At 33.6% G+C, this 15,085-nt stretch overlaps 1 protein-coding gene across 3 annotated transcripts in view; it reads right to left on the reverse strand.

The window, feature by feature from the left end:
- LOC132098660 (pleckstrin homology domain-containing family A member 5-like) overlaps window positions 1-15,085 on the reverse strand; it is a 137,017-nt gene that overhangs the window by 38,145 nt on the left and 83,787 nt on the right. For 2 of the 3 annotated variants that reach the window (XM_059504753.1, XM_059504752.1), the window contains exons 4-6: window positions 12,198-12,281; window positions 4,538-4,576; window positions 1,191-1,311 (exon numbers count right to left, since the gene is read on the reverse strand). In XM_059504753.1, coding sequence (XP_059360736.1) covers window positions 1,191-1,311; window positions 4,538-4,576; window positions 12,198-12,281 — 244 coding nt within the window. The remainder of the gene's footprint in view (window positions 1-1,190; window positions 1,312-4,537; window positions 4,577-12,197; window positions 12,282-15,085) is intronic. The other variant, XM_059504754.1, reaches the window with a different exon arrangement.

Raw genomic sequence — 15,085 nt, forward strand, 5'->3', positions numbered from 1 at the left:
GAGTTGTAAATAATTACAACTTAGTAGTGAAGTCATTTAGCACAGCTCAAAACAAGGCATGTGAGGCATGCATTATGAATCAACAGCACTTACAAACCCTTAGAAAGTTAAAAAGCTGCTTAACAGAAGCCAAAAGACACGTATGAGTTTTTCAAATTCAACAACAGTTCAATAAATAAGAAGTTAATATTGCGTTATATTTTGGACACAGTATTGCCTGTTTTTGCTCAATCTTGCCATAAAAATACCTATAAAACCAATTTTTTGTGCATCTACCAACAACACACAGTGATGCTTCGTTTCTAAATGAATCTGTGTTTTGAACAAATCGGATGAAACAATGATTCAATGAATCATTCCTAAATGAATCATCCATTTAAATAAATTAAATGAATGAATGACTCGTATATCCAAATACCAATTCAGATGTAGCTTCTGAAAAAAAATTATTTGATGTTGAATCAAACAAAATGTTTATTTCTAAAGCTACTTTTTGGCTAATTTATGTTTTTCACATTTAACACGAAATTAACTTTAAATTATCTTTTGGTGGTAATTTCTCATCCAAATTTAATGCGTGATTAATTTTTGATTAATTAATTTACACATTGTGCAATTAATTAGATAAAAAACTTTAATCACTTGACAGCCCTTATTTATATATGCACGTACTGTATGCATATGCATGTTCATTTATTTATTTGAGAAACACCAGCACCCTGAGACACAGCCATTCATGAATATATTTTTTTTTAATGTTATACAGAGTTTAGGGATGTGCAAAATTATATTTTCGGTGGGTTGTCTGAATGACATGGTGACTAGTCTTTTAAAAGCCTTGAATCATGAGCCAGGTTTAAAAAAACTCTCAGAGACAGAGTTTCCATCCTGATATTTTTAATGCAAGATTAAAAATGCATGATGATTAATTGAATTAATGTATAGTGAAAAACATCAATGCTTGCCTGAGATGGGCGTTTAACTAGCTGTATAACTAGTTGCATATCCAAACCCATTGTATTTTTATGAATCTCCATATCAACTCAACATCACCAAGCAAAGACAATGAAGCAAGTGTGCAGTAATGAGGACAGTAATTGTGTAACATTCTATTGATGCATGATGGGACAGTCCAAGCTGTCACACTGGAACTAGGCCAAGGTCAGCGAGTTAGTTAGTTAGTGACTCACTCTGCTTGTGGGACTGCTGGGATGTGTGGTATAGTCTGAGCCGCCCGTGTAGTTCGACGCTTCACTCATGGTGCTGGTTGGACGTTCTTCCTTGTCGGCCGCTGGTGCTTTTGTCACTGGTCTGGAAGAGGAAAGAAGGAAAGAGGAGGAACATCAGAAATTAATCTTAACTGTACATTATTCAGACTTATTGTACTCTATTGCACTCTAATGCTTTACTCAAAATCTTCTACAAGAACGAAACTTGAAACGAAGCAAGAGAGAAACGCAATAACAGCTAGATAAATTGTTTGCTGCATGCAAAGTAACCAATTTAATGACGATGGTTTATCTACAGAAAATAATGGTCATTTTAAAACATAAAATATGTATATATTTAAGCAATATATAAATGGTAACACTTTAGAATAGGGAACACTTATTCACTATTAACTACGACTTTCCTCTCAATAAATTCCTAATTTGCTGCTTATTAATAGTTTGTAAGTTAGTTGTTAAATTTAGGTATTGGGTAGGATTAGGGATGCAGAATAAGGCCATGTAGAATAAGGCATTAATATGTGCTTAATTAGTACTAATAAATGGCAATTTGCAACTAGTGAAGGGACCATAAAATAAAGTGTTACCATATATTACACATAACATTTACCATATTTATATATATATTAATGTGATCTAGAAATATTGTAACATTTTATTCATACTGTATACGCAAGTCATATTTCAAGATTGCTGCATATGAATTGGCAGGATTTTTTAGCAATGCATTGAGAAAATATCAGATAATTACCTGTTGCTTAGAATAAAGACTACAATCTTCAAAGCTACATGATTAATATTACTTGTATTTGTAATTTATTTCAAATAAAGAATAGCATCATTCTGTCAGTATTCATTGCAGAATCCAAAGTAATTTTGCATGACTGAAATCTAGTCTAAAGCACAAATAACCTTTTTACTTAGAATTGCTTCAACAAAAATACAATCAACAAAAACAGACTGCATCATTTTTGCCAAGGAAGACTGCCACATGCCACATCTGAAATCAGGTTTAAAAGACCAAGAAGTCTCTGAAGGCCAAGCAATTGCTGTGCAAATAAATGAGGAAAGTTCTTGAGCTTCTGTAGGCCTTTAATAAGCCAAAGCACTTCAGCATTGAGAGAGAATGAGAATTAGAGAAAGATAGGAGACAGGCCCCATGCATCAAAGCAATTACTCACTCCAGGTCTCCTCTGATCTACTCCCACACAATTGACTACCTTAAAGGGCCGGCCAGCTTCGGCTCTGACATGCCACATCTGCAGTTTATGACCCAGTCAAGCAGAAGGGCAAACGCAAACCCAACGCCAGTGAAGTCAAGTTTGTAAAGAAAACTCCACCGTCTTATTTAACGAAAGTGAAGAGAAAACACAATAAGCCCTGAAATCCCATGGCATGCAGACGCTCAATCGGGAGGCATTGTCCCGCAGGGATGGCCTATATTTCGACGCTACGGTAGAGCGACGACGCCTAGGGAAAGCTCTGCTATCTAGAGCAAGGGAGAGGAGAGAACAACAGGGTAAAATATAATTGCTGTCTGGCTTCTGGGTCACGTCGCATGAGGAAAACACTTTGTTTTACAAAAGGCTGAATATTATCAGCGGTTAAACAGTCTGTTATCAGTCTGCATCAGGAGGTTAAATGCATATTTCTGCATTTAAAGGGATGGTTCAGTCAAAAATGACACCTGCCATGTTAGGGTTAGGGTACAGGCTTTGTCAAAGCTGCATGGCTTTATTTTTTTCAGCTGAACACAAATTGAGACGTTTTGAAACAATATAATATAAGTGATGGGGAACTGAAGCTGTCTAGCTGTCAAAACTAGACTTTTGACACAAGCATCTGATTTTGCATTGGAAACGAACACAAAGAGACACTTTGTGAGATGGTCAAAACAGTCAGCAGTCATGCACACACCAGCACCAGGAAAAATACAAAACACTATACACATCAGCCCATACTGGAGACATTTGAGGAAGAACAGGGTGGAGAGTTGGGTCAGGGTAGCACACAAATCCAAGTACGACCTTGTAGGCCGCTGATCTCAAATTAAATTGTGCATTCAACATGGCTATTAGCGTTCATTAATTAATCTCTTCTCAAATAATGAGCTTTGGCGTGCGCTTGGTAGCCACGCCGTCGGCCTTCATTCAGCTGACATCTGACGGCGTCTTTAGAGGAAGAGTGGCAGCGAGTGTGAAATTAGCCCCATGTCAAGTGTCTAAAGTGCGTTGAATCCAAAGATAATTGACGAAGGGGAGGTTCAGAAGGATGTGTGGGTTGGTTTGGCACCGGCTCGACTGGAGGTCACTAAAATGCATGAGTCATGCTAGGCTTTAAAACACTGTCTGCCATCATTTGTCGCTCAAGCCCTTCAACTGATCATTTTCATTTGTGGCAGCATCATTTGAGGAGGTTAAACTCCGAGGCTATGAAGAACGTTAAGAAAATATCACAAAACTGGTGTGACAAATTGTCTGCATTTGTCTTTTTAGAAATGCAATGTTAGATCTGAATCATTACTAAGCTCTTGTTTCCAAAAGAAGAAATATTACCTGTTGAATATATAAGTAAAATGGGACATTTGATGAGTAAAATATGGGTAGGAGCTCATTTTATCCAAAAAGAAATGCCCATATATGGTCGTTTAAGGGGATTGGTTGAAAAATTTGAGGGATTTGAATATTTTCTTAAATTTTATGTATTTATAGTTTAGTTAAAGCTTAAGTAATTTTTTATGCTTTTGTGATCAATATCATTATAGTCTATATAGCTTACTGTTTTTAGTTTTATAAGTTATCGTATTTACTTTTAGTATTTACACTTTGAAAAACTAATATATATATATATATATATATATATATGGCAACCATAAAAAATGTTTTAACTTAACGTTAAAGAGTCAAAGCCTGTCACTTAATGGCAGAAACGAGTACGTCAAGGCACGTGTACGTCAAGCCCCATGATGCTGTGTGCTGCTAAGTTGTGACTTGTGATGAATGAGTGTTTCATCTCCATCCAGCGTTAGTCGCGACTGTTTACCGATTCAGAGTGCTCCGTCTCGTCATGATGCGTGGGATTACAGGACCCCTGCTGAAGTGGCTGAGGACAACATAAATCATTTCTGACAGAGCAACTTCAACACAAGGAGATTCATGTTTCAAACTCAATGTGGGTAAGACATATCTAACATATCTCCACATTAGTGATATCAGGCAATCCAGTTGAAAAAGCACCTTGGGTCAGAGTTTGAGCAGAAATAATGAGACAGAAGGACAAAACAACCAGAGATCCCTGCAAAGCATTACCTGTTTAAAACAGGATGGACAAGTTTCCCACAATTCAGGCTAGAAAACAGAAAAAAAAGAAAATGAACTGAATGCATAGTCATTTGGGGTTTTGAAAACAATGAAACCGTCAAATGATTAATGGCAAACCGTAAAAAATCCATCTTAAACCTGATGGTGGATGCTGGTTTTAAATGGTTGAAACCATGAAATGAAGGCTCATGGCAACTATACTGGAAAATCCAGCTAAAACCAGCTTTTGACGGTAGACGCTGTTTTAAATGGTTTCTAAATGGTCATTAACTGATGATAGACAAATAGTTTCAAAAGAACTAGAGTGGTCATTAACTAAAATGGTCAAATGAAGAGCATGAATGGCAACCCTACTAGAAAATCCAGCTAAAACCAGCTTCTGATGGTAGAAACTGGTTTTATATGGTTTCTACAGAACTACAGTTGTCATTAACTGAAATGGTCAAATGAAGACGATGAATGGCAACCCTACAGGAAAATCCAGCTAAAACTAGCGTCTCATGGTAGTTGCTGGTTTTATATGGTTTCCAGGTGGTCTTTTCCTGATAAAAGACACTGTTTTTTTATGGTTTCTACAATAGGTGATCATTGACTGAAACAATAAAATGAAGATTCATGCCAACCCTACCAGAAAATCCAGCTAAAACCAGTTTCTGATAGTAAATGCTGGTTTTATATGGTTTCTAGGTGGTCAGTAACTGAAACGGTCAAATGAAGAGGATTAATTTTAACCCTACTTGAAAATCGAGCTAAATCTAGCTTCTCACAGTAGACAATGGTTTTATATGGTTTCTACAACAAGGGGGTCATTGACTGAAATAATCAAATGAAGAAGATTAATGGCGACTCTTTTAATGGCAACTCTTGGTTTTATATGGTTGAAAACATGAAATGAAGAAGATTCATGGCAGGCCTTCTGAAAAATCCAGCTAAAACTGGTTTCTGATTGTAGATGCTGGTTTTAAATGGTTTCTAGGAGGTCATTAAGTGAAACCGTTCAATGAAGAAAATATATTGCCAACTCTGCTGGCTAAAATCAGTTTCTGACTCTAAATGCTGGTTTTATATGGTTTCTAATCAGTCATCGTGCTGGTGGGATAAAGGTTGACCTGGTTAGTTAAGCTAGATGACCAACTTGAGATGATATGAATTGAGTTTTCCAGCAAGGAAACATTTGAGAACAAATACGAGAAATAATAAGAGAAAGGAACGAAAGTGTTGTGGAAGAAATTATTATGGAGCAAAATTATTAGCCTCAAGACACTGGATTCATAATGAAAATGATAGACATAAGGCTCATATTATTTTCTGTTTAATTACACTGACACCTGTGGTTTTTGCACCAAAGTTTCCCCCTAAAATCCGCCGTCGCCTCATGGGCCTGATTCATCTCAGCTGGACTTCTGGCAGGTTGTGACGTTGCTGAAGGCGACTCAATCTGTCGCACAACAACCTTCAGCTAAACTAGCCGAGATGTACTGCAGTCATAATGCTAATAGAATTTTTTTTATTCTTTAATTTCCAATCAAGTTGTAATTTAATTTTTTTTTTAAATTGTACAAAATTGAGTGTAAATGTTATTCAATATCATGAGTGTATTTAGGATAAATAAATGCTAACTGTGAACATTTTCTACATACATTTAATCTGTGTGTATATACAGTACAGACCAAAAGTTGGAAACATTACTATTTTTAATGTTTTTGAAAGAAGTTTCTTCTGCTCATCAAGCCTGCATTTATTTGATAAAAAATACAGAAAAAACAGTAATATTGTGAAATATTATTACAACTTAAAATAATAGTTGTCTATTTGAATATACTTAAAAAAAATAATTTATTCCTGTGATGCAAAGCTGAATTTTCAGCATCATTCCTCCAGCCTTCAGTGTCACATGTAACATCAGTCTATCACATGATCATTTAGAAATCATTCTAATATCCTGATTTATTATGAGTGTTGGAAACAGTTCTGCTGTTTAATATATTTGATGAACAAAAGGTTAAAAAGAATTGCATTTATTCATAATAAAAATAAATAAATCTAATAATATATATTCTAATAATATATTTTCTTTACTATCACTTTTTATCAATTTAACACATCCTTGCTGAATAAAAGTATTGCAAAAGGATTCCCGACCAAGTATTGAGTGCATAACTGAACATAATTATTTGAAGGTTGACTTTCTTTGTATTAAAAACACTTTTCTTTTATTGGTCGGATGAAATATGCTAATTTTTTGAGATAGGAATTTTGGGTTTTCATGAGCTGTATGCCAAAATCATCAGTATTAAAACAATAAAAGACCTGAAATATTTCAGTTGGTGTGCAATGAATCTAAAATATATGAAAGTTTAATTTTTATCATTACATTATGGAAAATAATGAACTTTATCACAATATGCAAATTTTTTGAGAAGGAGCTGTATATGTGTATGTATGTATGTGTGTGTGTGTGTGTGTGTATTTATGTATGTATGTATATATGTTTTGTGCAAAGTAAAAATATGATGGGGAAAATTCATTTGCACACAATTTAAAACTACTGCAATTAAAATTGTCCAATTATGTCATGTTTAACTATAATGTCATTTTGTTTAATACTGTTCAACTTCACTTTAATGTTTATATTTTTCTTGTTTTACCCCTAAACCTACACTTGCAATCTTAAAATATTAAAGATTACTTTCAAAAGTAAAAAAAAAAAAAAAACATTCCAAGAGAACTTACATTTTAAAATTAAACCATTTCTAATTTTTGTGTGTGAAAAGTATTTATATCAAATCTTCAAAAATTACAAATAATATTTTGTAATATCCAATCAATGGTGTAAATATTTTTTAAATTATGCATAAAGTGTGTAAAATTATTAATATTGAATTTATATTTAATATGGATAAAATGTTAGCAATTTATTAAAAAAAATTCCATACACACACACACACACAGACACAGACACACGTATATAACAGGGAAGTCTGTTCATAATGTGTATATATATATATATATATATATATATGAACAGACTTCCCGTGATGTATATATTGGCCTACACAATAAATAATGCTCTGTTCAAACAAATATTTTAATTAAAATAAGTGGACCAACTAAATTTTATTTGTTTAAACATTTTTTAACCTGGACATTTTAGAAAAAAAATTTTTTTTTTTACACAAATTAAAGTAGGGATGGTGTGAAAAGTGTACTGTATGAGTTTATTTTCAAAATAGTTTGTTTTCAAAATGGTTTCAGTAACAGAGGGCATCAGATGCTTTAGTCAGAGTTTGTACGGCCCAGCGAGTGCTGTTATGGCACACACCGGCCTCATACATCAACAGAGCGCCACAAAATGAGGAAATATGAGGAGGGTGGAAACAATGACTGCGCAATTTAACGAGCTTCCACTATGATGATGAGAAACGAGGGCACTTCAGGCCGAATGCTGCAGACGTGTGTAGCAGTGTAGCGAATGTGACTGCATCTGGATCTCATAACACGCTCTGTGTGAAATCACACAATCAGAAGTTAAAAACAGATCAGGAGCAACAGAACCGAGCCGTGAGCCTCTGTAACCCCGCTATCAGGAGAGCCAAGTATTTAAACCCATTAGCCTCTTCCATTAGTGCCACAGAGCGACTGTAAGGCGGTTAGCACCACGTCACTCACTTGCTCTTTACAACATCAGTTTTCTGACGTGACTGTGTTTAATTACCGGAGGTGTGCAAATAAGTGCAAATGGACATCAACATATCAGCCAATCCTGGTTTAAAAATGTTTCAAATGCCATTTCCACCATGGAACGCTATTGAAAATATTATGTAATTTGAGATGTCACGGAAATGACATTTTGGGAACAATGTCTAATATATACAGTGTGTGTATGCATATGTGTGTGTGTGTGTGTGTGTGTGTGTGTGTGTGTGTGTGTGTGTGTGTGTTTGTAAATAAACCAAAAATTGGTCTAGACATTTTTAAGAACATTTTTGTTTTAAGAAGAAAAAAAAAAAAATTTGATACAGGAGATCAAATAAAAGTACAGCTAGTACAACGTGTTTAAATATTTAAAATATTTCAATTCAATTAGTTACAAATATTTTGGTTACATGAAAGTCTAATTAAAAATGTAACATTTTACTATGACTATATATATTTTCAAATGCGTGTCATGTTTAAACGTTATTGTTTCACCACTAAACCCACACTTTCAACCATAATGAAAAGCCATTATGACATCATATTATATAAATGTGATTACACACATACACACAAAGAAAAAGATTATGACGCTTTTAAATATATTCTTCAAAACTGATTTTGTGCAAATTAAACGAATTGTGGGAACACGGTCATTTTAAAACTACTCAAAACTTATAAAAAATTTTTTTACTTTATTTTGTAAAATTATAAAATATCACATTTTGCTATAATTTTTACTGCTTTTCAAATGTTTCATGCTTAGATTTTATTATTACACTAAACTCAGAAAGTATGAAAATACATTATAAGAATGTGAATTATTAGATTTTTAAAAATACAATATGATATGAAACTAAAGAAAAAATATTGTGAATACATTTGTAATAAAATTCATTTTATAATTTGGAGTTCTGGACGTTTTAAAATTTCAAAACTGATTTTGTGCAAAATTAAACAAGAAATGTGGGGAAACTCAAATCCAATAAAAGTGTCACATTTTACGGTAACTATCTATTTTTAATATTTTTAATATGCATTTGATGTTTAGATTTGATTGTTTTAACACTAAATCCAGACTTTCAGTCTTAAAGCACGAAAATCCATTATAAAAATGTGAATTATAATTTTTTTAAATATAATATACATATATATACACATGTATATACACACACTTTAATAATTTTTTTTGAACAAAATCTGAAAATTTGTAATGTATTAAAATAATGTATTAAAATGTTATTTACATTAGATAAAAAAATAAAATAAATAAATAAACGGTTGATACTCTGGAAAGTTTATTGTCCGGCTGATTAAGACAATGGTCTTAAAATGCAATGCAGCCTGAAACACGAAACTTGACAACAGGGAGCTGAATGTCCAAAATTTCAATTTCACGTCTAATTAAATGCCCTAAGCATCCAAAACAACTCGATCTCTTACTTCCTCCTGATTTCTTTTGCTAGCAACTGTTTTCTCTCTAAGCCTCAGCAACAAACCAATCAAAAAGATGACAAAAGATCTGGAGCTAAAGGAAAACCCAGACGTTTCAGATGATCTCACATGGTGCACAAACACACACCTCAGGGTGAGACTTTCTCACGCCGTCGAGTAAAGATACGTGTAAATCTCATTAACACCGACTTCACAGAAAAGCAAGATGGAGGTGATAATTGAAACGGGGAGAAAAAAGGGTCCTGCCATCAGCAGCAAAGCAAATCAAAATGAGTTTACTTCTCTCATTATTTGCTGTGTTCAGTCCTCTCTGAAAAACTCTGTCATCGTTTGCTCACTCTCGTGTTGTTTCAAACCTCCATGACGTTTGTTCTTCAACAGAAAACTAAATGTTCATACCAAGACCTGCAATCAGTGTTATTTTACTTTCACTTATTCACCTTTTGGCACTTTTCTTAGTTTTTGGGTTTATTTTATAATAATATGAATATACATTCAAACTTATATTGAAAGCATTTTGTAATTAATTTTTTATTGTATTTTATTTAAAGGTGTTTTTTTTTTACATGCATTTTTGTCACTTATAGGAAAAAATAGGAATATATACATTAACACTTCTGACAGCTTTTTAATTTTAGTCTTTTGTCAAGTTTTACTGTACAGTTTATATATATATATATATATATATTTTTTTTTTAATATATATATATATATATATATATATATATATATATATATATATATATATATATATATAAACATACATTTATAATTTGGAAAAATTTGAGTAGAAATTAAATATGAATGTTAATTTTATTTTTGCATTTAGCTTTTTTTGTACATTCATTTTTATTTATTTATTTTAATTAAATTAAATTTCATATATAATTTAATAGTAATTATATATATATATATATATATATATATATATATATATATATATATATATATATATATATATATATATATATAAAATAAAAAAAATAAAAAATATATATATATTATTTATAAAAAGATTTTAATAGTTTTAGTTTACAATACTACCTGGAATATGGTGCAATTTTTTCCATCTCAATCATCTTTGGAGGTTCAAAGTGTCTGTTGTATGGAAAAGCAGCAGGAGATATTCTTTTGTTTTCGACGGAAGAAACAAAGTCAAACAGGTTTGAAAAGAAACGAGAGCAAACACACCCGTCATGCCGCACGTCTTCATCAAAGGCAAATATCTGCTGCACAAATGTTTCTTTCTGAGCCGGATGGAGTCTCTCGCATCATCTGTTCAGAGCGAGAGCATCTGAAGTTTATCTGTGAACAGGGACTGCAGAGATTGCGGTTGATCTCTTCCAGAGGTTTGAGGGCAGTAATCAGGAGACAGAAGAGTTGAGCTGTGAAGAGGAGGAGAGCTGAAGAAAGTCATGACTTCACTCGCCGAGGGGACTCCAGTCCGGAATTATCTCCTTAGCTCTTCATTAACGCTGGCCTGGTAATTGCTAGTGGCTTTGTGTGAAAATCTGGGGGTGTGTTGACTACTTAGTGGCTAACTCTTTTCAAACATTCACACAAATAGTAACACGTTGTCTATTAGCAGACGGGCTGAGAATAGCAATGCTTTCGGATGAATCATTCAAAAGGGAAAATATTTAAGATTCTTGGGTTAATATGAGCTGCAGAAGAAGTAGATTTACATTATGCATAAATGTAAATTATTTATGTTCTATACATATATTTATGTATACTGCAACTACACTTTTTTTAAAATCTTAAAATCAAAGAGATTATATTTGTACAACAGCACAAAAGGTGCAAAACACACATAGAAAATACCTAAATTTAAATTATTATAAATTATGTATATAAACGTATTAAATAAATAAAGGATGGACAATTATAAATTATTCAAACAGTGATATCAGATTTCTTACAACACCCACATGTAATGTAAATGTATACATTTATAAAATTCATAAAATAAATAAATAAGTGATATATTATTCATAACGTCATTAAAAACAGGTATAAAAAAAATAACATTATAAAAATAAATTGTGAAGAATTATTATATTTTAGATATTAAAATAAATTAGAGAGAAAGAATTTTAAACAAATATCAATTATAATTATACTTAAATATTAATAATTCTAATAAGTAAATATATTTATATATATATTTTTATTTTTATTTTTTTTTGACCATATTTTTGTGAGATTCCCTCATGTACCCATCAGTCAACAAATGGGAATAATAATGACTTTTTGTGCCGAATGACCCAGAAAAACAATCTTTTGACTAATTATCTAATTTTTAATGTTTCTTTATTCCCCCTATTAACCAATATTCAATACACTCCAAAACATTACTGTCCGGTCTTTCAGTGATACAACAGTAAAGAAACACATTAGACAGCATGAATGTGATTTCTGTGTGAAGTTCAGACAAAGCACACTGTTTCTGACTCAGTTCTGCAGGAAACTGAAGAGAGGGAAAGAAATGACTCACTGTTCGTTGACGACAAAGATGCAGTTGTCTTGCGAAGGAACGCCTGTGACGGGATGCTTGCAGGTCACCTTTCTCTCATTGTGACTGCAGGAGAGAAAAGACACAGGAATTGTGGGAATTAGAGACATGTGAGACTGCTGTTCACACTCTGACACTCGATAAAGAGCCGTTTGATAATTGAAATGATTGAACGAATTCACATTCAGTGTTTCATTGCACAGCCAACACTGGTGGACACATGCAGGTTATTTCCTAGCAGTGTCACTACATGTTAAACATGCAGAACTGAGGTGTTGTCATTTGTGTAAGTGGCTGCTATATTACAACAGCACTGAGCACTTTTGGTTTATGTTCTCGAGGAAAAAAATTAATTAAATAAAAATGATTCATAATTTTTGTAAAATGTTTTTACTAACTAAACTAACCCATTTACTAAAAACAAAAACAATACAATTATTTAAAAATGATTAAAAAAATGTTTTTAATCATTAAAAACATTAAAATAAAAAATAAAATAAAATAAAATACATTTATAATAATATAGAAAGTAATGATAATGAATCATTGTAAATTGTACATTTATTTGTAAATTTATTTAATTCGGTCCTCACAGACAATCAATCATACAAAAATAAATGAAGTTATACAAAATAACGTCCAACCCAATAATGGTTTATTTAAAATTATATATAATAAAATAATTTATTAAAAACCGGTTATTATTTATAAAACACACACACACACACACACACACACACACACACACACTTGTTTGACCAATATGGTCTACCAGGCTGTTGACGTCACCACCAGAATCTGCTCTTAGTCTGATTTCCCAACAGGACAGAGTCAAATATAATGTAATCCATATGAAAACAGATGACATCTACCCAGAAATCTCCTCAGCAGCAAACACACACACACACACACACACACACACAGCTACACACCTTGAGCGAGGGGTGGTGCAGAACTTCAACATACTGTATCTGTATCTGTCTGTCAGTCTCTCCTGGGGTCGCCGGTGGCTCTCTATCGCCTCAATCCTTTCTCTCTCTCTCTCTCTCTCTACTCCTGCTGTTTATCACCAATCCAAGCATGTAGTCAGTGCGGCTGCTTTCAGCAGTCATACGCCCCGATCACAAGAGCATGCAGACAGACATACGCCCACCCTCCCCGTCTCCTCTCCACCCTCTTCCTCTCTGCCATGAGGAGCCGATGTCTCAATAAACACAGTTAGACACAGACAGAGCTGTGAGAGGACAGAGGAGGCCGTTCACAGCAGATAAAGGAGGTTCTCTCTCACATGGAGAGTCACAGGGCTGCTGGGTGACATGTGGACCGACTGATGCGTGCTGGTCAGGACATGCTTTGAGGCGAACAAACTTACGCATTAATGTATAAAACTCCAAGGATTTTCCCAAATAACAAATCAAAATGAAAGTATAATATATGTATAACAAATGTTTTCTATCTTTATCTTTACTTAACCCGTGATTGTAACGCTTGTATACACACTGTATATATATATAACAAAATTAAAAGTTTAATTAATTCATCCATGAATATCACCTCAGGCCATAATGACTTAAGGCTAGGTCTAAACGCGTTAAACCATTATGAACTGCCTGAATGACTGCACTTATGTGAACATTCACTTTAACACTTTGAGTCTACATTTGGCGTGCTGCACGCACTGAATTAAAGTGACAGCGCATTGTTTGCGGGTAAAAATGGACATGGATTGATACTAAAATGTAGTAATTACATCATAAATGCATATAGGTTAATTAAAGTCTACTGTGTTTCAGAGACAACACACAGGCCTATGGCTTTTTTGGCTAGGTTTAAAAGTTAAAACAAGGAAAAGAGCACTTTTAGATTAGATTAGGCTAAACAAGACAATAACAGATGCATTCATGGGAATGTGAAAAGGTTCTTTTTGAACCGCAAGATTGCTTGCAATAAAGATGCAAAAAGTAGAGCTGAAGATCTTTGCCCAAACCCGACGGGGCCCGACGAGTTCGGGCTTAATTTATATCATCTTATGCGGGCTTAGCGCGAGAAAGATGCAAAAATGTATGCTGAGTTGCCTATGTGTAACGGAGGCTTGCCTCTGGTGATTACGTTTTGGTTGCACCAGCAACTAAAGCAAAGTCTGAGGTGTGGAAAAGTTTTGACCGTGTTTATAATGAGAATAATGAGTGAATAATGACGCAACATCAGTGAGCGCAGGAAGACGCTGAAGACATCTACAGTGGATTCAATCATTTTCCTCCACAAAAACATGTAGGCTTCGCCTAATCGCTGTGAGTAAAGGTTTTTCAAACTAAATATTCATTGAGTCATAAATGTATAATGTGGACAGAGTATATATGTCAGCATTATTCTTTTATTAAATGTCAGCTGCTAGTGTCGAAGCAAATCCGGCGGAGCCTTTATCTAAATTTCGTTATTGCCAAATACCCATCTTAAATAAAAAATTTATCTTAATTTAATTTGTTTAAAAAAACTTGTTTTTATTGGTGCGTTGGTCTATTTATAGGCTAAATGAGCCTATGTCTATTTAGAGTGCTGAGATGTTGCGATGTCACAGGGGACTTATTTTATTTCTTTATTCCAACTTCCAATTGGCCTAGTCTACATTAGTTATGAATAAATTATGTTAAAACATGTATAAATGACTCATTCTTGACACAAGGCAAAAGAGCTGTGTGTGTGCACGCACATTTGAATAATGTCGGGCTGTAAACAGGTTCGGGCTTTTAAAAAGCTGTCAATCAAAATGTATGTTGTCGGGTTCGGGCCGAAAACCTGTCGGGCTCGGGTCCGGTCGGGCCTAACTTTTATGGCCCGATTACAGCTCTAGCAAAAAGTGTCCTTTTGTG

Source organism: Carassius carassius, chromosome 22 (assembly GCF_963082965.1).
Source record: "Carassius carassius chromosome 22, fCarCar2.1, whole genome shotgun sequence".
Lineage (NCBI taxonomy): Eukaryota > Metazoa > Chordata > Actinopteri > Cypriniformes > Cyprinidae > Carassius > Carassius carassius.